Source organism: Podarcis vaucheri, assembly GCF_965113315.1.
Source record: "Podarcis vaucheri genome assembly, chromosome: 5".
Classification (NCBI taxonomy): domain Eukaryota; kingdom Metazoa; phylum Chordata; class Lepidosauria; order Squamata; family Lacertidae; genus Podarcis; species Podarcis vaucheri.
The window spans coordinates 32,464,536-32,492,260 of NC_138763.1; the positions used below are offsets into that span (position 1 = coordinate 32,464,536).

The following is a 27,725-nucleotide window of genomic DNA, read 5'->3' on the forward strand; positions in this document are numbered from 1 at the left end:
TGCAAGGAATTTATCAAAAGAAACACCCAAATGGTTTTATACCATCATAATAGGTAAAGGTAAAGGGACCCCTGACCATTAGGTCCAGTCGTGACCAACTCTGGGGTTGCGGCACTCATCTTGCTTTATTGGCCGAGGGAGCCGGTGTACAGCTTCCGGGTATGTGGCCAGCATGACTAAGCCACTTCTGGCGAACCAGAGCAACACACGGAAACACCGTTTACCTTCCCACTGGAGTGGTACCTATTTATCTACTTGCACTTTGATGTGCTTTCGAACTGCTAGGTTGGCAGGGGCAGGGACCGAGCAACGGGAGCTCACCCCGTCGCGGGGTTTCAAACCGACGACCTTCTGATCGGCAAGTCCTAGGCTCTGTGGTTTAACCCACAGTGCCACCCATAACACATGAGCGTATACCAGGGATGGAGGATCTGTGGCCCTCCAGATATTGTTGGACTCCATCTCCCATCAGCCCCATCCAACATGGCCAATTCTCAGGGACAATGGGAGTTGCTGTTCAGGAACATCAGAAGGGGCAGCAGATATTCAGATTGGGCTGTTTTAAGAAGCTCCTCTGGTATCAAGTTTCACTACCACCTCATGTGGAGAAAGATAATGGCAGAATCCCCATCTCTGGAAATAAAGCGACCCACTGTTGCTCAGTCCTGTCTTTATCCTTAATGAAACAAATAGTGTCTTGGTAGATGGAAAACAGGGATAAAGAGCAACTAGTCAGTCCTTTATATTAACTGAGGTGGAGATAAATTTTATTTTAAGGGCTAAATAGAAGCCAATAGAAGCCATATTGGGTAGTTTCCCCTAACAGTTGAAGGAATGTTACCTCAGAGAATAAATTCCATTTATTTAAGACTTCACTTAAAAAGAGAGAGAGAACAATGAACATCTACCAGGTGTATAGGAGGCAGCCTTTCCATTCTCCTGGGCTTACAGTAAAGCCCAGCCAATGATGTTATGGGTTCTTTTTTTAAGGAAGTGTAGGCACCTCGGGAGGCTGCAGAATGCAGACCACTAGGGAGATGATTTGTAAAATGAAAGGACAGTCACAAAATCCCTTAATTACATTGAAAGTAAGGCAAGTGCAACAAAAATGCTGCACCCCACCCATGAGAATTTCACCTAAATTTTCTTTTCCCTTTGAGAATTTTTAATGCAATTTCTTTTCTTGGTAATTGCTGCAGAATAGCCGGAGATGGGGTTTTGAAGGACTTTTCAGAACAGCTTAGTTCAGGTGCTAGCCAATGTAGATGCAGTCCAAGCTTCCCCACTGAAAAATAATTTTGGTATTGGAGATCTATGAGCCTTTGTGGGGAAATATTTCTTTGTAGCCTAAAGATACATGATAACGTGAAGTCTTATTACACAGATATATTTTCTTAACAATTAATCATATCAGGCCGCAGTACAGTCTCTTGTGGGAGAAAGTACAGACTATCACTTGAGGCACTTCAAATTAAATTGGACAAATCAGTCAAGTATGTTCAGCTCTGGCAAGGATTCGACTGGATGACCTTGTAGACCTTTCCCATCTCTGATTCCTAATATTTACGTCTTGCCTTTTTTGTTATCATTTTTCCCTTAAGTAGTTTGTAACTGAACAAGGCAACATCCTATTTCCTTGACGCTGGCTGGGTATCCTTTCAAAGCTGCAGTTCTTCCTCAAGGCTTGCCGTAGTGAAATTGGCCTTGACAGTTCAACTGCCTTATCCTAAACAGAGAGTTTCCAATGTGCTTTTAAGGCAACGAGATCTCTTATTCAAATAGGCAAAATGTTTGAAAAGGGAATTCAGAAAGACAATAGAGGATAGTTTCTTCTAAACAGAGTCTGGGCTTTACAAGGATGAATGCCAAATACGTATCAAATCAAAAGAATGGCACATTGATAAAGACACGTCTAATTTAAGCCAGAGAATGTATTCCCTTTGCTGCACTGCTGTACATCAGAAATATTTATGTGTTTTTTAGTTAGTTTCAGTGGCCATGAAGGAAAGGAAAGGGGAGAAAGTGGGAGAGAGAGGACTGGTATGGGGTGGGGAGTTTGAAGATGGAAGGATATGAATTAAAAGGGAAGTAGAAGCAGAACCTCAGTTAAGGGACAAGAAGACAACTAGGAAGGTCTGCTACTGCAACAACACTGCAAAGGAGATGATGGGAAATACATAGGGCTGTAGTGGTTAGAGTGTTGGACTAAGACCTGGGAGACCAGTGTTCAGATCCCCACCAATCCATGAAGCTCACTGTGTGAACTTGGGCCAGTGGTCGTCTCTCCACTAAATTAACACCACAGGGTTGCTGCAAGGATGACAATGGGAGTAGGGAAATTGTGGACACTTTCTTTAGCCTGGAGAAAAGGTGGGATATGAATGAAATAAACGATACATTGTGTTGTTCTCTCTGTATGCGTCCATTATGACACAGCTACAGTGACACCCATCTCATTTTGTTCTGCATGATGTGTATATCATTTTTAGGTGTGTGTGTGTGTGTGTGTGTGTGTGTGTGTGTGTGTGTTGGCAGATATATACATAGCTATTATAGCAATATATTGGCAAAAACTAACATTGCAATCCTATACAAGTCCATTCAGAAATTCCATTGAGTTGAGCGTGGCTTAATTGAGAGCCAGTGTGGTGTAGTGGTTAAGAGCGGTAGTCTCGTAATCTGGGGAACCGGGTTCGCGTCTCCGCTCCTCCACATGCAGCTGCTGGGTGACCTTGGGCTAGTCACACTTCTCTGAAGTCTCTCAGCCCCACTCACCTCACAGAGTGTTTGTTGTGGGGGAGGAAGGGAAAGGAGAATGTTAGCTGCTTTGAGACTCCTTAAAGGGAATGAAAAGTGGGATATCAAATCCAAACTACTTCTACTACTACTACTACTACTACTACTATTCTTCTTCTTCTTCTTCTTCTTCTTCTTCTTCTTCTTCTTCTTCTTCTTCTTCTTCTTCTTCATCCCAGGTAAACAGGTATAGGGTTGCAGCCTAAAGGGCTGAAATATGTATGCAGACCTAGCCTAGGGATGGCTGAGAGGATAAGGCGGAGAGTGTGTCTCTTGGACACCTTTCTGCTGCTGCTTTGTCCTGTAGCCAAAGCCACCCCTTGTAAACCTCTCCATTTCTCTCTCTGCTTGGTTAGCTGATAGCATTCATTTAGGAAGATAGCAAGCTGCCTTAGGCTAAGTCAGACCGCTGACCCATATCTAGCTCAATATGGTCTGACTGTCAGCCGCTCTCCATGATTTCAAGCAGGCATCTCTCCCAGACTTGCCTGGAGAGGCCAGAGATTGAACCTGGGATCTTTAGCATGCAAAGCAGATACTTCGCCACGCCCCCTCTCTGCTTCCTTGCAAGAGGCCTTTAAATTCTCCTGCCTGCTTTTGCGCAAATGAAAAGTGGTATTTTTTTAACAGAAGTTATAAAAAGTTAAAAGTTCATTGTGCATAAAATGTTATGTTCGTGTGCATAGTGTATGAAATTTAGTGGAGGTTTGCATTTGCAGAATATAGCTATAGCAAATGCAAAAAGGTGCTTTTGCAGCTAAAGCTGCAAACAAAAGGGTGGAGTCTTTGATTCAATCTTTATGCTAATTGATGACTCATCCCTGGCAATCTGGGTCTCAGAAGCTACCAGCACACTGAAGAAGCAATTTGCTTATTTGAATCTCTCTCTAGATCTGTACAGTATCTCTCTCTATCTCTTCAGGGACTATATTAACAAGTAAAAGAAAATTGGACGACACTGCTAGTTGTTTAAGAACAATGTGTTTATTTGTATTTACAACTTTTTTGTAACAAGTTTAAAGACAGTTTGCAGTAAAGCTTTGGAGCTCTTTCTTTGTTTGTAGAGCTTATTGATTCACACTCTGTACAATGTCTGGATCATGGAATTCTGCTCCCATAACTAACAAAATGGTGATGGTAGGACTGGAGGTGGTCAGGAGAATCACTGCAGCAAGTCTAGAAGTTCCAACTTTTTTATCCCACCTGCTACCTATCATGAATTTGAGAAGGGTACATGAATGGTCAAATTTTAGAAGGGGACACGAATGGCCTTAAACTAGGGTTGCAATATGTCCAGAATTTCCTGCATATAGCTGAAATACTGCAGTTGGAAGCAGTGTCTGGGTGGAAATTGCAAAAAAACCAAAAAAGTAGTCCAGGAAAATCTGGACATATGGCAACCCATGTCGGCAGTTTAATTTTCCTTTAAAATAGCTCAACAACTTTAGACAAAACTAAAAATAGTTCAACAACTTTGGCCAAAAGAAAAAAGAACAAAAGGCAACCCTACTTAAGTCAGACCCTTGTTCCATCTAGCTCAGTATTGTCTACCCTGACTATGCAGGGTTTCAGGCAGAAGTCTTGATGTGGTCTACGTGTGAATAGTTTGCTCTCAAGAATTATATTGCTATGAATTCAAGCCCCATGAAAACAAGGTGGGTAGACAGGTAGCTGTTCACTGCAAGCAACACACCTGGGGCAAATAGCAGCCGGAGGGGGATGATTTCCACGAAGAAATTGATGGAGGAATGCACTGAAAAGTGTGGGTTAAACAAATGATTAACAGAAAGACATGTACATGCTCGGCAAGCAAATAAGAATGAATGCTTGTTATAACCCTGCAAATGTATCAGAACAAATGGTCAGTAAAGACCAGACATAGTCTTTATACAAGCAAATCAGGATGAATGGCCAATAAACGGGTTATTTAGAGGAGCCCTTAATTAATTATAATATCTGATAGTGAATGTTCCCCTATAAGAGAGCACTCATGGTGACTAATTCCATTCCAAACAATCCAATGAAATAAACACAACAAAAGAGTTGGAACAATTTCAAATAAGAGAGCTTAGCCACATTTCTGCTTGTGTCATGCCTAGAAGGCAAGGATCTGAGTGGTTTTCCCCTTGTCCCTCTCCTTTCCAAGGAAAAGCCCACTCTTTGGCGAATGGAAATCTGGGGAAAACTTGAATTGCTGTTTGCTCCAATTGAGCGCTAAAGAGTGGTTTTTCCCAGGGGAAAGCATCAGAAGAAGGGGAAGTGGGGATAAGCCCAGAAAAAGAGACAACATGGAAGATAAAGCCACCTATCAACAAAGAAATGAAGGCTGATGAAAAGGTTGCAGTGGTTGCTAAAAAGGGCTGCTCCCACAGATAAGGCCTTCCAATGCATCCTGGCATGTTAGGTTTGACATTAGCCCACAACAGGATGCAAAGAGGGGCTTCTCCATCTTTGGTTATGGGAAGAAGTTGTCATTTAGACATCCTCAGCTCAAGCCACTGAGGGCTTGGCTATAATAACCAGCACTTTGAATTTTAGCCAGAAATGTTTTGGTAGCCTGTGCAGCTGTTCTAAAATAGATGCAATATTTGTTGCCATCTACTTTCCCATGAGTTGCTGCATTTTGCACCTGTTGGGTGTTTCTCAGGCCCATCCATGGCAGCTCAATGTAGCGACTGTGCATTACAGTAATCCAGTTAAGGATAGAATGTACCACTGTGCCTAGTTTATTGTGCCAAGTGGTTTGGCGAACGCTGAATGGATGTAAAATTGATTGTAGCACCATCTCAAATGCCTCTTTCCCCTTCCAACCATTTGTAGGTGTGGTTTAGTAATCGTCGAGCTAGATGGAGGAAGCAAGCTGGGGCCAATCAACTGATGGCTTTCAATCACTTGATCCCAGGTGGATTCCCACCTAGTGCCATGCCAACTCTGCCAACGTACCAGCTATCAGAATCTTCCTACCAGCCCACTTCTATTCCACAAGGTACAGTAGGAAACAGAACATTCTATTTACTGGTGTTTTCAGTTGTTTTCTATCCCTGGGCAGTATTAAAAATATTAACGCAACTTCTTAAGAGATATTTTCACTATAGAAACCTAGGAAGCCAACTTATATCAAGTCAGACCAACAGTCCATCTAACTTCTGAAAACCAAGATATAGCTGATTTGACTTGGTCCCCTTAGTTAAAACCTTACTTTTAATTTATAACACAGCATGTGTAAGCCCTAGAATGGTATGAATGGGAAGGAGTTAAATAAAGCAGCCAGATTCTGTTTTATCAGTGCAGTTAGCTTTCAAAAATCTATCACAATGGATTAGTCCACATCAAGGTGTGTGTGCCTGAGCAAAAATATTCATTGAATTTATGAGTGATAACTGCTTCTCAGTTTCTTTCTAGAAGTTAGTGGAACTTTCTGTTGGAACTTTCTATTGCTGTGTTAGACGAGTCTTTTAATGGCTCATTTTAAACATATAAGCCACGGTTTTGCCATTGGGACCATGCTTTGAGCTTATGAGCCTTCGCTTTTCCTTGCATTCGTTGATTCACTCCATCACTTTCTTGTTTGCTAAACCCATAGTTTACCTGCTTTCAAAATAACATAGAACTGGGGTTTTCCTGAACCAGGCTATGAGGGAGACAGCTGAAGTGTGAGACTGATGAGGGCGAACATTGAAGGCCAAGGCATGGCATATGACCTGAATAGCGTTAAATATTATTATCTGGCCTGGTTTATTGTTTTCTTGAGTAAGTTTCTCAGTGTAGAATTTTGCATGAAAATTTGGACAATTTGCAAAACGTATTGCCTCTTCCTTGCAGCTGTGTCAGACCCAAGCAGTACAGTCCACAGACCTCAACCTCTGCCACCAAGCACTGTGCACCAAAGCAGCCTGCCATCAAACCCAGAAAGCAGCTCCGCGTACTGCCTCCCCAGCACAAGGCATGGCTTTTCCAGCTATACAGACAGCTTTGTGCCTCCACCCGGGCCTTCAAATCCTATGAACCCTGCCATTGGCAACGGCCTTTCACCCCAGGTCAGTCCTGCTTTTTCAGACACAGGATTTTTTGTATACCCAAACTAAATTGTCTGTTCCCCAAGGCCATAGTACAATGATTTGCCAAATTTAAACCATAAAGTATTCTTTATATAAGCCACATGATTTCAGTTTGCTGGTTTCCTCCCTGCCCCCCCTTCCTACTGACTGAATCAAAAGTCATAGCTTATATTTAGTTTTAGGCAATGTTTTTTAATGTAATCATGAAAACTTTCTGCGTGCAGTCAATTGTCAAGCATTTTTTAAAAAATTGTCCATTTCTATCTTTAAAAATAATGAAACGAAAACTATCTCCAGAGACAATGATTTGAGTTTTAATTCTTTGTCGACTTAGAGAGAAAATAATGAATAGAAAATCACATGCACAACCTTAAAAGTAGAATACAAGTTACTCCTGGCTCAGCTGATGAGCAATGCAGACCAGGCTGAGCCATAATCGAGTTGTAAATGCATAAATTAAGAGCATTACTGCACCCAGGAAGCCTATAACTACTTGAAGGACATAATTGTTTTCCTAATTTGCATGAGCTTTCCCTGGATGATCGTGTTAATAAATTGCCTTGATAATTGAGTGTCAAGAAGGTTGGTTAAATTTCCTACTTCTGGCATCTGCCTTGGGGTTGACATTATTAGCAATTGCTAAAATGTTCGGTAGTTTATTTTATTAGCGTGGATTTAGCACAGGTGTTTAGAAGAGAGAGCTGTCCACTGAATCCTGAGCAAATTTCACAAAGGGGGGTGGGATGCAATCTATAATTACAATCAGGGATCTCTTCAGGGCTGAGAGTGAGAGTTTTAACGGCTTTATCTTCTCTCTGCTCTTTCTTTCTCTGTGTGTATGTGTGTGGGGTTTTTTTTTAATAAAAAAAACAAACAGAGGGAAGCTTGGAATGACACAAATGAAAAGTGAAAAGACAATTATACTCAATTACACACTAATCACTGACTATCACCACTGCCTAAGCAGTGAGAGGGCAGTCTAACAGGCAGAAAATGAGATTTTAATAGCACAAAGGGTGGCCAAACTAACGGCTCCTATATCTTTGCCTCCTTCTCTTGCTTCAACTTGTGGTTTCTATCTTGGGAGTACACTTCCTGGTTTCTGCACCACGGTGATAACTCTGTGCAGCTGAAGAGTTCAAAGGCAACCAAGTTGAAAAGAATGAATAGCAAAGGCAATGAAATAAACATTTTTGCCTAAAGGCAAGAGTTCATAAACCCTTTTTTGTAACAGTAAATGTAATTAAGTTTCAGAGATCCCTGTATAGCACATAGTGGGATGCAAAACTTTATGGCTTTAGACCTTAGCAGAAAAAGAAACCAATAGGAAAACAAGTGGATGTAGTTCCAGTAAGACTTTAATTAATATCGGTTTTGAAGAATCTCCATTTTCAAGTGCAGTTCTCAACAAAAGGCTTGACATTTCATTATGCTGTTAGACTCACAGTGTGCAATGTTCTCGTGACTTAAATATAAAACATTTCCGAGGTTCGGAGTTAATCCATCAAAACTAAGCAAATGCCATTGTCAGCAACAGGGAATGTTTTCTTGGATGAAAACAAAATTATTACATTGTGAAAATAAAATTAAGAGCAACGGCAGATATGTCCTGTGACATTTGGATCAAGTAGTTTCTTCGATGGACATAGCTGCTTATGCCACAGTCATCGTCCCGCTATATAAACCAACCTTACTTATTCAGCACTGAGATTATGAAGTTGAGATCCTTGAATTGACAACATTTGTTCAGGTTGTGGCTCATTGCTAAGCAAACTTGGGTTCTTACAAAAGGTATAGAGTCTAAGGATTCATTGCTGTGGATCAGGGATGCCATTTCAGATTCCAGTTGTGGAATGGTGTGGAGAAGGAGACAGTGTTCAGGGAACAGAAGGTTCAGAACAAAGTTCAAAGACTGGTGCTTGTAGATACTCAAATATGCAGTAGTAAAAAAAGGAAAAAGAGGGTGTTCTAAGAGAATTTGTTATGGCTCTCTTCTTGTTTTAGAAAAACAACTAATTAAAAACTAAATCTATGTTCCAAAGCAGAAACAGATTTTGGAACATCAAGATCAGTTAGTCAAAGTTCTTCATTTCAGAACTTCTATAATGCCAAGCAGTTGCTATTTTAGAAATTATAACTTCTCAACATGCTGAAAAAATAATAATCAAAAGTTTCAATCAAAACTTTCAGTCAAAACTGGAAGTTTTGAATTAAGTATTCACAATGAATTTGAAGACAAGAGATCTGGATTCATTGTGTAATTTGTTTATCTGGAATGTACCCCAAGGGACGCTGGTGGTGCTGTGGGTTAAACCACAGAGCCTAAGATTTGCTGATCAGAAGGTAGGCGGTTCAAATCCCCGCGACGGGGTGAGCTCCCGTTGCTCGGTCCCTGCTCCTGCCAACCTAGGAGTTCGAAAGCACATCAAAGTGCAGGAAGGTAAACGGTGTATCTGTGTGATGCTCTGGTTCGCCAGAAGCGGCTTAGTCATACTGGCCACATGACCTGGAAGCTGTACGCCGGCTCCCTCGGCCAATAAAGCGAGATGAGTCCTGCAACCCCAGAGTCGGTCATGACTGGATCTAATGGTCAGGGGTCCCTTTACCTTTACTATTAAATTCCACTTGTTTCAGTGAGAGATATTGAAGCATGTGCTTACGCCGCCTGTTGAAATCAATGTGACTTAAATCTGTCTTACTTTGGCTGATTCATTATCATGATGTATTCGCAGTAGTCTTTTGACCATGTTAAGTCTGAATTGCTATTGGACTGTTTAGAGTTCAGAGAATTTGCTGGACATATCCAGAATACTGCATTTGGCAGCAGTGTGCAGGCTGGAATCACCCAGGAAAATCCGCTCAGAAACAGCATTTTTTGCAATTTTCCCAAAAAAGCTGAACAACTTTTTTGTCTGAATTTTCACTGTTTGAAATATGGCAACTCTACGTAATCTTCCACTTGTGCAGTTCATGTGCCCTATGTATGTCTACTCAGAAGTAAGTCTTAAGAATTTAACCAGTCTTACTCCTAGGCAAATGTGCATACGATTGTCACCTAGGATTGGGTAAAGCTTTAAAGAAGGTTGTCTTTCCATGTACTTTGTTTACATTTCAGTTAGATGTAGACATTTCCAACTCAATAATGCATAACTGTCCTTTGGCGTGTCTGGAGTTCACAACTTCATACCTTCCAGATTTGATTGGTTAATGGAAAAAAAAATTGTTTTGGCCCAGTAAATGGAGGAATGGGGAATGAGACTTTCTGAAACCAAGAGGGGTTTAGAATTCATGGTTCACTTCAATGGCACATATTGCCATATGAAAGAATTTTAGAAATTAAATGTGTCTGTCAAACCTAATGTGGATCTGAGCTATGTTTTCCAGACACCAGAATCTCCCAAGCATGTTTTACTCACCTATGACTTTTTAAAAATGCAGAATCCGTATTTTTGTTCCCATCTAATTAGTTCTGCTGAGTGAGCAATCATTATGAGGCTAGATTTTGAAAGGAAAATAAACGTAAATCCATGGGTCTGGCTGTGGTAAAAAATCAGTACCACTTAACAGTTCGGTAAAACAGTGGTTCCTAACTAGCTAAGTACTGTAGACCTGCTGTTTTTTCAACAGCCATTTGCTATCTCTGTGGCAATTTTTGTTATGTGAATGGTGACATGGATCCTCTGGGTGGGTTACGTGGACCCCCTGGGGTCTGTGGACCACCAGTTGGGAACCATTGCTGTAAAAGATTGCTTCAATATCATTATAGCTTGAAAGGCACACTTTGCAACTGATTCAGTTACATGGGTTTGTGTATCCATGTCCATTAAAAGGATACTATTGAAGATACCTTTTTAGAAACTTTTGATGTATTGAATTCTCCTGGAAAAAGATCCATTGTATAAAGACTTGAATTGCTACAATATAAATAAATTGAAATAGATACACACATATTTTTGATGGAAAAGATAATTGTAAGTGGCTGGCAGTGGCTGTTCAGAGCCTCAGGTGAGAGAATCTTCTATATCATCTGCTACCTATTCTTTTCAACTGGAGATGCTTGGGATAGATGTTAGGAGCTTCTGCATTTAAAGCACGTGTTCTATCAATCAGCTACTGTTCCTCCTCAGTTTTTCCTCTTATTGAACATTTATGTCTGTGTGATCCTTGTCATCAATTACATCCCTTTGGCAAACACCACAGGAGTATGATATACATGACACCAGCTGGATTTATGGCAAATTCTTCAGCATAGTATGCAATAGGAGAGACAATGTCTTGCTTTAAGATTCACGTGAAACCTTCTCAGCTGCTGTAAATCAACTCCCTTCTGATGTTGATTCCCATCATAGGCCCATAATTCCTGTGGCTTTTCTGAGTAGCATTTTTGTTAGGTGCCTCAATTTCATTCTACTCCAGCACTTTTTTGAGAGGACTTCTTAACACGCCTTTCTGCTGATTAAATGGACCATTATAAAATTACACAAAATAGAACTTTTTATATATAAACTTTTTTAATATAAAAAGCATAAGCAAAGATGAGGCTGATATGTATTGTATGTGGAAGGTTTGTGTCTGGATCTTCCAATCCTTTTTTCTCTGTCTCTGAAATACTGTGGATGACTGTCAATATATTTAGAAAAGCAGTAGTGCAGAGAAACTCTCTTTCTTTCCCCTACACTATTTCTGTTATTTGCCCTTTAAAGAAATATGATTATAGTGGGAGATACAGGTACCTTCATTTTTCTTGAAAGGTCAAATTACAGTTATGGGGGAGATTGTGATCAGGAATGGTGGGAATGAAGGGTGGGGATATTGTGATCGCTGAGTACTTCTCTGGGTGCTGTGCTAGCATGCTGTCTGTGCTATGTATGATGCCCAGTGTGCATTGCGTTGTATAATCTATGTATCTTGTTTAAGAAGATCCTTAACATGTGTGTAGTTTTTTGATCCCTGGAGTGGGAAGGAAAGGGGAGACTGAGGGCATTATCAATATAGGCACAAGCACACCCACCCACCCCATTTTATATGCGAGGCACTGGGAAATAATTAAATAATTCAATTCATACCCAGAAATGGTGGGGAGAGAGCTGGAGAATCCTTGTGACTTGCAAGGAGACCATCCATGGGGCCTGAAGATGATGTCAGTGAGAGCAGAGGAAGCCCCAAAGAGACTGGAGATGCAGCAGGGCTTGTTTTGTCTGCTCAGCCTCCCCGTCTAACAGCTGACATGCAAGGTAGTGCAGCAGCAGATGTTGTCCCCTCTTTTTCCAGCCTCCTGTCAGCTCCACAGCTTCAATTCTACTTGTGGATATTTTTGGATATAGTATTTTTCAGTGCTTTTTTTCTGGGGGGACGCAGGGGTACTCATACCCCTAAACATTTTGTGAATCTAAGTTTGGTTTCATTGAGGGGCAGTATTTCAATATGAGTAGGAAAATGAGAGTACCCCTGAACATTTTTTAAGAAAAAAAGCACTGGTGTTTTTGGTATAGATTGAACAGACAGCAGCAGAGAGGGTGTTTCGTGGTTGCTCCCATTTTACACGGTCTCACGTATGTGTGCAGGGGCCCAGAACGTAACCCCTGCATGGGGAATTGCCTGTAGCTTCAAACTGTCAAAACATTACAAAACCTTTTTTTTAAAAAGACAGCACTGAATCTGAAACAGCAAGGGGAAGGTTCATGGGAGAAGAACAGAGCTGGAAAATGAAAATGTAGTGACAGGCCATTGTAGAAAGACTCTAGTAGTGGGTAGGCAGGCAGACATTCCTTCGAAGGCCAGCTGTTGGAAGTTGAGGAGAGTGTATTGATGGGAGAAGGATGGCAGAGTGTTTGTGTGGCCTGCTCTGCCCTAAATGGCACATGATTGTGGAATAAGGGCTATAGTGTCTTTATTGAGCGTGTGGGCGGAAGAACTATGGTAAAAGCCCCATAATGGCTAGTAAATTGTGTGTTGGAGAAGCTGCAGTGAGGTGAACATTCTTCCCTCTGTTCTGGGGATCTGAGGTGCCTTTGCCATGAGGGACTTTTGGCAGAGATGCCTACACACCCACACACACTATAATGCTTGGCCACAGAGAACCATTCAGAGTGCCAAGTGCTCTAATGAGGTGCTCTGCGGTCAGTCTTATGAGAATGACAACCAGAGCACAGCAGCTGCTGGGAGAAGCAGGCAAAGACTAGAGCAACTGGTTAGATCAGTGCTGGCAGGTATCGGCAGCAGACATGGAAGGCAATCTTTAAACACTGGCAGCAACCTTTGGGTTGCAGGGGACATTTTGAGGTGGGGTGGAAGGACTGCATAAAGGACTGACCAGAGCTGCATGTGGCCTATAGGCTGCCTGCATGTAGTTTAGAGGGTGGGGGATTGAATCCAGCCTCTAAACGCTAAATTGTTCTACAGTAATACCTCCGCGAACGTCTGCCTTGTCTAGCGTCCTTTCCGGTGAACATCCGCGGCAAACGTGGAAGTACTGGAACAGGTTGCTTCTGGGTTTGCCGCCCGCTTTGCCCTGTGTCCTTTTCGGCTAGCAACCGGGGCTCCGAAATGGATCCCAGTCACAAAACAAGGTACCACTGTATGTCAAATTGCATCATGTATGTTTATATTGGTAAATCATAAATGGAATTAAATTAAATTAACAAAACAGGGGCCAGGGATCTCAGACCCAGGGTTCATTGTGGCCCTCCAGTCCTCTCTCTCTGGCCCTTGGAGCTGTCTCCAGGTCATACCCCCTCCTGGCTGCAATGTGTCTTGAACTTTGAGAACACCTGATGTTTGCATGGATGGAGAATAGAGAGCAGGGTCTGAGTGTGTGTAGAAACTAGCCTACTGTCCAAAGGTAAAATTTACACATGTTGCTCCTCCCACTTTTGTTTCTAGTCCTGGCCCACTGGCATATGGCCCCTGCAAGGTTTTCTCAGGAGGCAATATGGGCCCTTGGGCTGGAATGGGTTCCACAGATGTGCTCAAAATAAGTGATCAGTACTCTCCAATTTGATCTCTTCACATCCTTTTCGTGGGCCCTATGCAGTTGGTTCCCATCTGTATGCACCAAAATGGAATTTGTACCCCATGATGAAGGCCCAACAGCTCCTTAATTTTGAGCTGTTCCGAATGAGTCCTAAAAACATCCTTCTCCAGTCTTGGCTTCTCTCACAACTCAGAGAAGGCCTGCATTTCTCATCAGGCTGATTGACTATTTCTTTGCTGTCTGCTTTGCTCATTATTACCAATACTCGGTGGTGCTGAGAGTTCTTCTGTCACAAATGGCCAATCTTTACAGGAACAAGGAAGTGATTAATGGTGTCAAGATCTAATGTCAAGCATTGCCTATGTTTGTATTTTTTTAAAAGAAATCCTCCCCAACTCAGCGTGTGAGCCAATGAAACAAAGCTTTTAACTTGTCATGTTGGAATGGCAATTGGTGATGTGCAATGTAGGTAAACAGTATGTTTTGTGATAATGCTGTCTATTCTGACTTCTGTGCACATACTTTGCAGGCTATTTCTGTTTTCCTGCAAATGAGATTGTGATATTTTAGTGCTGTTTCTTTTTGGCAAACACTTGTAAAGCCTGAAATTTGTAGGCAAGAGGTGCTAAGTCTTAATGGCCCTGCAGTCAATGCAATAAGGCTCCTGATTCGGCATGTAAGTATTAGATCAAAAGGTTAAGACTTTACTCTTCCGAAGTCTGAAATAGAATACAGGGCAATTTTTCTGTCCTTGCATGCTACTCCGAGCCATTCCCCTCCCTGCTTTGCTCTGTTGCAGAAGGTCTTGCTTACTTTAAAGATTTAAAATCTAAAATAATCTAGGAAAATCACCCTAGCTACAGCCTGCACTATCATGTCCTGTAAAGAAGTCAATATTCTTCTTTTTAAATGAAGTTTCATGATTTTGGCATTGCCTTGTCATTTTTGACTGTTTGGGATTGTGGTTTTTCTTTGGTATGTGTTGTAAGCTGCTTGGAGATCTTCGGGTAACAAGTCACTAACAAGTCTAAAAAGTAGTAGTAATGATAATAATAATAATAATAATAATAATAATAATAATAATAATAATAATAATAATAATAATTTCTAAAGCTGCCATTTTGAAAAATTCCTTTAAATGAAAGTTCAGGATCTTATTGGAGCAACTGATAGTTTCAGGAGCCACTGAGGTTCTTGGAAAACATTCAGTGATTCTGGAAACACACATAGCCAGATTTGGGAGCATCAAGTACAGACCTACAGACTAAGCTGAAATATGAAATATGTTTGGTAGCATATATGCGGTAGTGCACAATTCCTTCCAGTATTGCCATTCCTCTTTCCAAGGAAGCAAGGAATGAAGCTTGTTTTGGCTAACCCAGACAAAGGAGACCATATATCTGATTTGCAGCATTGTAACAGACCCCGAAGAACCACTATTGTGGTCTGCTCTCAGACTGGATAGTTTGGTTTGAGAAACAGCATTGCCCACCAGGACAACCCGCACCCAGTGAAGGTCTTTGGATATAATATGTTAGTTGCTTAATCATCCTAACTCTAAAACCAAGTATACCCCATTGACTTTAGTAGGACTGACAATGCTTCATCACATTTCTCTATCCCCACATACTCACTTTAGTGAGAGACTTCTCTGTTGCGACAGTTAATCAGTGATATGTATAAAAGAAGTTTCAAACTCTTGCGTATCTTTTGTGACACTTGTGAGAAGCGGAGAAAGAAAGAGGGAAAGAAAACTGTTGCTGAATTTTAACAGGGGGGTGATACGTTCACCTATTACTTGCTTTTCATTTATTTATTATTGCATTTATATCCCATCTTTCCAGCTCAAGGTAAGGTAGATGGTACCGCTGCCTCCATCTTATCCTCACAGCAGCCCTATGATTAGGCTAAGAGACTGTGACTAGCACAAACTTACCCAGGGAGCTTCAAGGCTAAATGGGGCTTTAAATCCTGGCTTCCCAGATCGTAGTACTGTACAACACTCTAACCACTAGGCTACACTGACTTTTCCTACTATCTTTGCAACAAGAGGCAAATCTCAGCACAGAGCTGGATAAGCAATCTTAATGGATCATGTAGGAAACATTCAGCCTGGTCTTATGTCATTTATGCTAAATACATTCCCTGTTCCTGAGAGGTGCAGGAATTTCCTGGGCTCCATGTACTCAGCTGAGTTGCCAAAAATGTGAGGGAGTGACTAGGGAGAATAGTCCCTGAGCAAAGGATGGCAGCTGTGGCTTTTAATATTGATGATGGTGAACACTGATAAGAAATTATATAGTGCCTATCAAGTCATTCACATGCATTATTTCTGCAATCCTTTTCTTCATAATTTTTTATTAGTTTTCAAACAATTGAACAAATCCGATTCAGTTTCAATACAGTATTCCTTTAAGAGTTTGACTTCCCATCCTTACTTCATCAATGTTTCTATTCAAATCATTCATTTACCACCATATATGTAAGGCTGAAGGAGAACTCCTAAGCGAGTTTGTGGTTGAGGTGAGATGATCACTTTAAAGGCCGTAGTCCTCAACATGTGTTCAAGCCCCGTGAGAATTGAAGAGGTGTGCTGCAGAATGTGATCTTTTTTTTTGAGGGGCGTAATTTTTTTGAGGGTCGGGGAGGGGGGGAAGGGGAGGTGGTTTCCTAGTGAAAAGAGTGCACAGCAGGTAATGCCATCCATCTTGGCAGCAGTTTGAAATGTTCAGTGTAGTGATGAATGAGGGTATCTGACCCACATCTGTTTTACATTAGAATGGAACACTGCCCTGACATCGTTAGGAGCATTTGTCAAGATTCCCTGGACAGAGCTTCTGTAAATTACATGCTGCAAATGTGTCAGGGTCAGATAAGAGGATATCATTAACTCCACCAAAGTTTACTCATGATCCTGTCAGTTCAACTTAATACGTTAACAGCCAACAATTTTCTTTGTGCTGTTTCATTAAATCTTTCAATCAGGGTGAGAGAGGAGGGAGGGGGAAAGTATAACTGTAACCCCAAAATATAGAACGTGTTTGCCTCCCATAAATCATATTAATTGCAGACATGGTCACAGAGCATATTAGATGCAGGCATGCGTAAATGAATTAAAACATGTGAGGGTTTTATGATGCCTATGGTAGGTCCAACTTGCTATAATACTAATCATGTTAAGTGGCATCGCATTTCATTTCAATGAAATAACCTTTTTCTCAGATTAGCGGGATTTACATTATTCAGTATAGATGGACCTGCCATAATAACCTAATAATAAACCAGATGTTGCCTACATATATTTAAGCTTTCATCACTCACCTCAGCTTAAATACAGAGGGCCAGCTCTTCAGCTGTTGTGGAGATGGGGCATTTACACCAGCTAAGCTTCTTTGTTATTTCTGGAAATTACAGCAAAGGTATATTACTGGATGTTTCGTAGTTCAATGCATTTAGTGGCAGGCTTAGTATTCTATGCTTGGGAGCCTGTGCTCAAGGTACAAAATGGGATCCACAGTGTATTCTTAGAGAGACGGATGAAACATATTTTATAATGGGCAATGGCAGTTGGAAGTATGAAACCATTCGGCATATATGAAGCGAGTTTTCTTGCGAAATGTGATCCCAAGTCCACATCAGTTTCTCTCAGAAGATCAGAACACTATTTTGCCTGGCTTTTTGGAAGCAACAGAATTTTGTTGAAAACTAATATTAACAAATGGGTTTTCAGTATCATTAAATTTATTTCTTTGACCTCAGCACATGATGTTCTACATCTACTGTGTCTGGAGGGGCCACACATCCATTGTATCCCCAGGAAAATTAGGGGCGAGTAAACAGGGCACTTTTGAATCATATATGCAGGGCTTTTTTTCAGCCAGAACTCACAGGAACTCAGTTCTGGCACCTCTCTGATGGATGGAATTGCCATTATAAGAGAATAAGGGAAGTGTTCATGGTGAGTTCTGGCATCTCTTTTTCTAGAAAAATAGCACTGCATATATGTATATTGAAAATTTGAGCCCTAATGAAACTTTGGCAGGAAACGTGGATTCAGCAGGGCTGAAAGGCCACATGTTTAGCCTTGCCCCAAAGATCACATGGTTCTACCAGCCTCTCTTATGGAGAGAGGAAACTTCTGCAGCAAAGGAGGGACTTTCTGAATCAGTGGAGGCTCCCATGAAATTGAGAATCCAGGGCCATAGGTGTGTGCAAATAAGGCATGCAATCATTAGTTGTGTAAGCTCAAAGGTTTACACCAGTTAGAGGGCATCTATTGTATTCCTTCTGAAGTAAATATTGAAGTTAGGTAAAACATAGGAAATACTTTATTTTCCTCCTGTGCTTTAATCACGTAAAATATGTAGCATATTCAACATCTGGTTTGACCTTTGGCTTCAATGGAAGGGTGTTAGATTTAATTCTAAAGGGAGTGGAACCCAGTTTAGCAATATGCTGGATGCAGCCAAATTCTATGCAAGTGGTCAAGATAGCACTGAATTAATTCCATCAGGAGGAAATAAACCCTCAACTGAACTGCTGGGCTTTTTCTTGCTGGCTTTCTGAAACCATTTAGCAGGAATGGAACTATATCCCAAAACAGCTAACATTTGTGATTCTCATATTCATGTTTCCCTTTCCTATTCATTCTTGGAAGCTCAGAGTGAAAGATCCTTAAAACACATAATGCCTAAAACAAACATTTAAATAAAACAACAATGTCATAATACAAGGACAAAACAACTTTCCCTACACTTTCTATCAGCTTGTTAAAATGTCATGCTAGCACAACAGAGAATGCAAAATATTTTTTTCCGAAATAGATTTAGCTTTTTTTAAAAAAACCCACAAAACAGTATACATTATAGAGAAGCATTTATTTCTCTTTTTACAGTTCTTTGTTTCTTTAATGCCACCATATATTTGTTCTCCTTTTATAGTTTTTTTTTATTTAATCATATATGTATATATGGAAGACTTTCAGAAAAGCCACAGAATTGTAGCTGGAAAAATCTCTACTGCAAGTCAGTTCACATCTCTAGAAATTTTGATCCAGGTGTAGAATGTACTGCTTATCTTGGCCTGTCCATCAGGAGGGGCTCCAGAAGTTGATGGACTCCAACTCCCATCAGTCCCAGCCAGCATGGCCAATGGTCAAGGATGGCAGCAGTTGTAGTTAAACAACATCTGCAGGTCTATAGGTTAACTGCCCTGCTGTGCATCATTTACTTCTAAAGTCCTTGGGAACTAGAGGTGCTCAACATGTCTCAGGATAAGTCTTTTAATTGCTTTCCTAACGGAGCGATTAGGGTGAAGCCAGCCATGCCCTTCCTGTAACTCCTTGTACTGGTGCTATAAGGTCACGACACATACCGCAAGAGAGAGTTTCTGCCTTTAGGCTACTTCCCTTATAGCTTTCAAAGAGAAAGGGCCCAAAATCTAATTACCTAGATGCTAATCAACTGCAGCAAGAATCCCAAAGACTCTGGAAGTATTTCCAATATGACAATTTTTGCTCTGATTCTATATTATTGTTTTTCCATCCATGAAGATTAGTTATTTACGAGTGTTGTGTGGTTGGATATGTTAGGTAGTGCCTAACACTTGACAGAGATGACTGAAACAAACATTGGTTAAAATGGGGGGGGGGAATGAAATGAATTCACCTCACAAGTCCACTTTTACCATGTGGGCATGGCAAAATGGGTGCCTTTCAGTGAACATCCAGAATTTGGTGAATGGTGATTCTTCATCAAAAGTGAAATCCAAAAATCTTTATTACATTTGTATCCCACCTTTCCTCCAAGGTGGCACACCAAGCTCTCTTTCTCTCCATTTTCCTCCTTACACTGTTTCGTCACCTAACCTACCTGTGAGGTAAGTTAGGTGGCGAAACAGTGAGTGGCCCAAGGTTTCCCAGTGAGCTTCATCCCTGAGTGGAGATTAGAACCCCAATTTCCCAGGGATCCATCTAACACTTTAACCCCTACACCACTCTGGCATTCAGAATTTCAGATAAAACATTGGTAGAGCACTATCTGGGTTTATCTCTGGCGTTTCCTGGTGAGAGCTGCTGCCATGGAGAGTAGTGCCAGCATCTCCTGTTGAAATGAAATGGCTCGCACTGGTCCTTGATGGCAGTAATGCCTGAAAAGAGTTAGAGTCATGGGCTTAAACACCACTTGGAGCTCCTTAGGAGAAGTGTGGGATAAAAAGGCAGCATATCACAACAGAGCTTCTCTAGATCTACTCCGGGATTAAGGACTGGATAATCTTGCCTATGCAATTTCTACAATGGGAACAGATTTCCACCTGTCCATGTGATTGCAATTAAAAACACTTTCCAGACAGTCCTAATCTTATGAGATGCCCTGACGATAATGGTGATCTCAGCACCACCACATCCACTGTTTCTCTGAAGCATGGTAATGCTGGGTTGATATCATAAACAGAGCCAACAGACTGGTAATTCATGGAATATGAGGCCATCAGTGACTACCAGCTATGACTGCTATGTTCTACCACCACTGTTGGAGGCAGTATGCTTCTGAATGCCACTTGCTGGGAATCACACGTGAGGAGAGTGCTCATGTTCTTGACCCAGAATACCTGAAGGAGCGTCTCCACTCCCATCATTCAGCCCGGACACTGAGGCCCAGTTCTGAGGGCCTTCTGAAGGTTCCCTCACTGCGAGAAGTGAAGTTACAGGGAACCAGGCAGAGAGCCTTCTCAGTAGCCTGCCTTGTGGAACACCCTTCCACCAGATGTCAAGGAAATAAACAACTATCTGACTTTTAGAAGACATCTGAAGGCAAACCTGTTTAGGGAAGTTTTTAATCTTTGATGTTTTATCGTGCTTTTAATATTCTGTTGGGAGCCACCCAGAGTGCCTGAGGAAACCCAGCCAGATGGGCAGGGTATAAATTATTTTATTTTATTTTATTATTTTATTTTATTTTATTTATTTTATTTTATTTTATTTTGCTTGTGGGTTTCCCATGGGCATCTGCTTGGCCACCGTGAGAACAGAGTGATGAACTAGATAGGCCTTTGGCCGGATCCAAACAGCTCTTCTTATGTTCTTAACGACCCTGAGTAGGGAACGTTTCTAAGTGCATCCAAATTATGAGTGCCTGTGATCCTACAAACATTCAGTTGGGAGCAGGTCCCATTACTAGAACTTTTATCTGAGTAAACATGGATTGAATAGAGTTGCACAAGGCTGGCATACAGCTTTCAAGGACAAAGCAGACTGTTCCAAATAACTGCAAAGACGTGTAGAAGTGCCATTTTTGCCCTAAGAAAACCAACCCCAAGAAACTTGCAACTGTGTTGATATTGGGAGGTTGTAATGGGTTCTGTGAGTGATGCTCGGATCCTCACATCTCAGTTTTAAAGCAACCCAGCAACTGGATTTAGCTGGGATCTTGCATTTGCATCAGTCAGATGAAATGTTTTGCAAAACTGCAGAGCTGAAGATGAGCAGGATTTGACCTATTATGCTAACTACAGTAAATAGGCAAACCTGTCTCCAAATAGCTAATCAAGTTAACAATCTTATCGTTATGCAGTTCATTGAAGAATTTTAACTTTCTGATAAATAATTTGTACTTTAGCTTCTAATCAAATCATGAAGGTTGTGCCAAAATAAATATCTTCTAGATTTACTGTTTTTGACATAACTCAGGCCCAAAATGAAGTCCTCCCCTCCCACTGCAATCCATTATTTCTGAGTCTTGAAAGGACAAATCTCACAACCCCAAACATTCCTCAGAAGGAGACTTCACCAAGTTCAGTGGATCTGAATTCCTAGTAAACAGATTGCCATTGAATTCAAATACAATTATCCTCAAAATACTTATGCTAGCAGTTGGGGACAGAGAACCTGTGTTACATTCCAATTCCCATCAGTCCCAGCCAGCTGAGAGATGGTGGAGTTGCAGTCCAACAACATCTGAAGACCACAAGTTTCTTCAGAAGGAGATTGGGGGTAATAATAACAACAATAAAATCTTCTGATAGGAAAACTAGCTATGTGAAACCACTTTTTGAATTATTAGGCCAAAGTTAGTTATCCATTTGGGAGCACTAGTTTAGGAGGGCCAGTGTGATGTAATGGTTTTGGTGTCAAACTAGGCCATGTGAGACCAGGGACAAATCCTCACTTGGCCAGTCACCAACTCTCAGCCTATGAGGACAAAATGGAGAGTGGCAGGGAATGATGTATGCCAACGTGAGCTCATTGTGAGATGTGATCAGTCATTATAGAGTCAAATAAATGGTATTCCTATATGCTACAGATACTATTTTATTTGGGTGGTGGTGATGCAGCAGGGATGCCAGTCAATCTGTTTAAACATATGCCATATCTATTTCTTCTTGAAATTAGAATGTGAAGAATTAGAGACTTAATATTCTTGTGGATTGCTTAATGTATAGTATTGCATGTCTATTAACCATTTCCCCCCTTTTTGTTTTAGGTAATGGGCCTCTTAACTAACCATGGTGGTGTACCTCACCAGCCCCAAACTGACTATGCCTTGTCCCCATTAACTGGGGGTTTAGAACCGACCACTACAGTATCGGCTAGCTGTAGTCAAAGACTAGATCATATGAAAAGTTTAGATAGCCTGCCTACATCCCAGTCGTACTGCCCACCAACATACAGCACCACTGGTTATAGTATGGACCCTGTCACGGGATATCAGTATGGACAATATGGACAAAGTGAGTATTAGGTCATGATCAATCTATATAAAAGCCAGTTTTGGGGTTCTGTCTTTTTGTCATGTAATTGGGTGTCCTCCAGATGGTTTGGACTACAATTATCATCTGTTTGGAGGACACCAGGTTGGGAAAGGCTGCTCTAGCATTGCAGGGCAACAGTTGAACAGTTGGGCCAGTTCCAGTGGTGTAGCGTGGGTTGTCAGCACCCGGGGCAAGGCAAGTAATTTGCGCCCCCTAACCCGTGGATTTGCGCCCCCTTAACCCGTGGATTTGCTCCCCCTAACCCCTAGATGTTGCGCCCGGTGCGGCCGGGCCCCCCCTGCACCCCCCACGCTACGCCACTGGCCAGTTCCATGCAATATACCAGTTCGGACCACCCTGGTACTGTCCGAACTGGTCCATCCTCTAGCATGAGCCAAAAACGGTACCCAGGGTAGACCTATGAAGCTTCAAGGGTGGAGTTATGAGGCTCAGTTCTCAATAGTGTCTACTGAGTTCAGTGATACAGCTGGAAGAACCTGTCTCCTGTTGAAGACAAAACTTTTAAGGCTCTCTTAATGCACAGACCCCTTCTTTCCTGACGACCTGTGCTATTTCATGCTGTTTTAATTTATCATGTATGTTTAATGGCTTATCATGGCTTTTTATGGATTGTATTTTGCTGATATCTTTAAGCTATATATAGTGTGTGTGTGTGTGTGTGTGTGTGTGTGTGTGTTTTCAAAAGGGGGTTAGACATTTTATAATAAAGAAATGATGGGAATTTTGCAAGTTTATGAAAAACATTTCATCATCATCATAGTTCTTGAGAATCCAAGTCCAAACCTGTTTTTAGCCTGAGTGGTTGTTATATCAGAGGAATGAATGAATGAATGTTATATCAGAGGTAGGGAACCTCCAGCATTTGAGATGCTACTGGACTCTGTTCCCATCAGCCCAAGCCAGTGTGGTCAATAGTCAGGATTAATGAGATTCGTAGTGAAATATAATTTATGTGTATGTATAATATGTAACTAAAAATTCAATAAAGATCACCTTAAAGAGAGAGAGAGAGAGAGAGTTGTAGTCCCAACAACATCTGGTGGGCCACAGATTCCCCTGATTACCTTGGCAAAGTAAATTTCATTTAGGCTGCAAACCCATTAAAATCAATAGGGCTTACTTCTGAACAAACAGGCAGAGGATTGCACTATAAGCCTCCATTCTGCATTTGTAAAACAGAGATTATAATAGCCTGTATAAATTGACATGATAAATTATACCTAATCTAACTCTTCTTGACTTAAGTATAGAGTTTGCAAATATCAGTATTCCCAGGGGCCATGTTACTCCTAGAGTGATCCGGGCAGCAAAACCATATTTCAGTGCACAACTTGACAGGTAGGCAGGCCCTATAATAAAGTTAGTGATATTTAATAATAAAAACTTCATAGTTAGAAAATTCATTCACTCCTGCCAAGGGGAATGGCCAAAGGGGTTGTATACAACCCCTCCAAAAGAGATACTAACATTCAGGTGTGAATTGTCATTCTCTCTTCTTCTGGGACAAAAATATTTTCCTTAAAAATGAAACGATGGTCAATTTTCTAACCCATTTTAAATTGGGTAAGATTATTGGGCTGCTGAAACCATTAACACCTCCTCCAAAACAATAGGAGTCTTATTTTGACCATTAAAAGTGATGCATACATCTGTAATAACAAAACAAGATGAAAATGTTTGTCCATAAGAAGAAATAACAAGAATACATGTAAGTCAAGAGCGATGGTGAAGCACATATATTTTCTTCCTTTCATAGTAGAGCTACATTTGCTGCTAAGACAGTGGATTGTTCCAGCAAGATTTCTGCTGCATAATTATTTTCTAAAGTGATGTCAACAACATCTTGATGTTATTAATTGTTGAGACATGAAACCTGATTGCCATTAGGTAAAACAGAGGGGTTGTCCAAAATGAAATAACCACTGGCATTCCACTATTAGAAACACATGTTCTTAATGAGGTCAGCTCAAGAATCATTATAGTATATAATCCCAGATACATAGAGTTTTGTCAAACTTGTCCTAAAAATAAAAATATTAGGCCCTTTCCTTTGATATATCAGTATTAAATATGACAATGTCAACCTGTAGTTGACACTGCCCCTTGCTGTGAGGTTGTCACAGCATGACTTAAAAAGCTTCTTTTGCTATTTTCTTTTCTTACAGGTGCCTTTCATTATCTGAAGCCAGATATTGCATAAATGAACTGCCCACTCCAAGTTAAAGCCAGTCTTGTTCCTGGTCTCACTCCAGTATTTGGAACGGAGCGATCTTCTCACCAAAATGAGGCCCAGAACGGAGTGATCATACAAGAGATAATGGGACTGTTATGTTTTTTCCTCCAATCAATGCTTTCAATAAGACATTTGGACATGTTGGGTAAAGCAGCTCGGAAGACAAAGACCATGAGCCATAACACAAATAAAAAGCAGCACAGTTCAGCACTGATTTGTATAAAGAAGAAAAAAATGGCAGAATGTTTCGAACTGCTGAGCTGCAGTAAACATTCCATTTTTAGGTTGACGAAGAGGCATGGATTAATTTGGACACACCATGTTCTAGAATATGGCATGGGATATTCTGCAAATTCAAACCATTTTTGACATTTGATGCCGACTTTTGAATCTGCTCAGTTTGCAAAGCATGGGCGGGAGAACACTGTTTTACACACTGGAAACTCAAAAGGAAATGTTAAGGTCCGTAGGAAGCTAGACTAGATGTTTGAAGACTTCCAGAAATAAGTTATTGGCTATCTTCTTGTTCTTTGTAATCATATTGTTGATAAATGTCACATGCGAGGGTTTTCTTTTTCTTCATTGCAGAAAATGAAATAAGTGTGTAACATGAAGAAATGTTTTGCAAAAGTTTTTTGTGCGTGTGAAGTTTTCCTAGTCCATGATACCTCCTGGAAGAATCAAGCAACAACAAACAATACAGAATACCTTTGATTTCCATGACTGCTTAACAAAGTGCAATATGGCGTACCTCACCAAGCCTTGGTAACATCCAAGGCCTTATATATAGAATCAAAATTATATTTTTCCAGGTACTTTTATTTTTTCAGTACATAGTTCACTCTTTTAATATGCTGAGGTGTCACAGTCTCTTTAAATGATCTCCAGTTTCTTAGTTTTGACAAGTGACCATTCTGGGGAGACAACACATTTTAAAATTCTTATGTTTACATTTATTATTATTATTAGCAAAATGCAGGACATAAATCACAATGTCTCTGAAGGTGACATGTAATTTTAAATTATACAGTGGCATCCAATATATAAAGGAAAATCCAATGGAAACCAAGGTTTACATACGTTTTTGTGTTGTGACATTTTCAAATGTCAATAAATTTGTGTTTTGAAATGTTAGGAGGGACAGGAAGACGGAAGGCAGTGTTATTTATTTTTTCTTTATTCTTGGAACAATGAGTGAGGTAGGGCACAAATACATTCCTTTTAGAATTCAACTCAATGAAAATAGTGAGTTAGTAAGACTAGGTACAGAGATTAGTTTTCAGATTGGTCTTAAAGGGTGATGGAACAAAAGAAATACTATCTTTGTGTTACAGCCTCTACCAACAACACACGTGTTGTAAAAAAAAAAGTCTCATATTAAAAAGTGCAGTAAATATTTACTATTTATAATGAATAAACAGCTATGAAAACTTGCCAAGCACTCACTGCTTTTGGTCATAAATTGTGCAAGCAGCAATGATATTGTTGTTGTTAGTGCTATTAGTGCTTCTCCCCCCCAAAAAAAAATGTATCACCAATGTACAATCCACTTTACAGAGTAATGAGAGTAAAATGACAGTAATACAGGGGACTGCGTTGTACCAACTCGGGCCATTGGTCCATCTAGCTCAGTTTGTCAACACTGATTGCCAGAAGTCCTCCATGTCTTTCTTAGTCCCACCAAAAGATGTCATAGGTTGAACCTGGGACCTTCTGTGGATGCACTTATGCTGTACCACTAAACTATAACTCTTTCCCCAAGAAACTTCTTATGGCAGCATCACTCACAAGGAACCTACAGTCCAAGGTCAGAAATACACATTCAATGCAGTTCCAGTCTTGTTTGATTTATAAAATGCTGTGCCTTGGACCACAACTTGAAGGGAAAAGAGAGAAAATCTCCAGGCACACAAGAGAAAAGTTTAATTGGTCGTAGGATGTGTACATATTATTGTTTATTCCAGCATGCTCCCACCACTGGTGTTTGAAGCCATGTCGACATGATATTAGCCAGAATCCATATACTTCCTTGTAGTTTCTTGAACAATACTATGGTTCAGTGTGTTTCCCCCCAACTGGCTTCCATACGAGTTGAAAATATAAGCCATGTTCACATCACACTTAAGCATGGTTCAGAATGACATGTCCAATGGAATTTATAAAAATGCTGATTGGTATATCTGAAGGCATCTACCAATCCATCTTTTAGTGTACCAAAAGCATCTACTAATCCCTCTTTTGGTCTACCAACACCATCTTTGCTGGTGTTTTCGCTGTTGTCATATCCCACATGCTCACATCAGGGAAAGATCAGTTTGCCCTTGCTTCATTGCAGAGCAATTCTGCTGTGCTCTCAAACAGGAATGAGTGAGCCTCAGCTCAGGGCTGTTTGAAAGGCCTGCTCTGGGAGCTGGTTGTGGCTACTAACAGTGACAGAATATGTTTAAAGCTGTTTTCTGCTTTGTCATTACTTTGCGGGCCCAGTCTTGGTAAGCCGGACGTTGCAGGGGTAGGGGCACAGGAAGCAACAAACAACATGACAATATTTGGGGGATCAAAATGGCCGCAACTTTACTGTTTACAGATGCAAGCAGTCTTTGGCTCAGGCATCGGCTATGTATCCTGGATCAGCCAACCCCGTTGCTGGCTGATAAAGTTATCAGGGTCAATCCTGAGTTAAGGATCCCCATATGATGCACATCAAAGATGGGTGACTCCTCCAGGACACCAGTTAGGAAGCTCCGATTGCCAACTGCGCTGCTGGAAGGAGACTCTGCTGGTTTTCAGAGATGGGACCATGATTTAAACCTGGACCAGAGTGGAAATATGCTTACCCAGGCCTATTTCCAAATTCCCACCTCACAGCCTGACCTCTGATTGGCCGATTCAAAAGAGG

The 27,725-nt window shown here is 40.9% G+C and overlaps 1 protein-coding gene across 3 annotated transcripts in view; it reads left to right on the forward strand.

Annotated features, from left to right (window-relative positions):
* Positions 1–26,262, forward strand: part of PAX3 (paired box 3) — a 106,114-nt gene extending 79,852 nt beyond the window's left edge. For all 3 annotated transcript variants that reach the window (XM_082221852.1, XM_082221850.1, XM_082221851.1), the window contains 4 exons: positions 5,617–5,782; positions 6,619–6,833; positions 22,308–22,554; positions 24,762–26,262. In XM_082221852.1, the coding sequence (XP_082077978.1) occupies positions 5,617–5,782; positions 6,619–6,833; positions 22,308–22,554; positions 24,762–24,796 (663 nt within the window). In that variant the 3' untranslated portion in view covers positions 24,797–26,262. The remainder of the gene's footprint in view (positions 1–5,616; positions 5,783–6,618; positions 6,834–22,307; positions 22,555–24,761) is intronic.
* Positions 26,263–27,725: the final 1,463 nt, after the last annotated feature.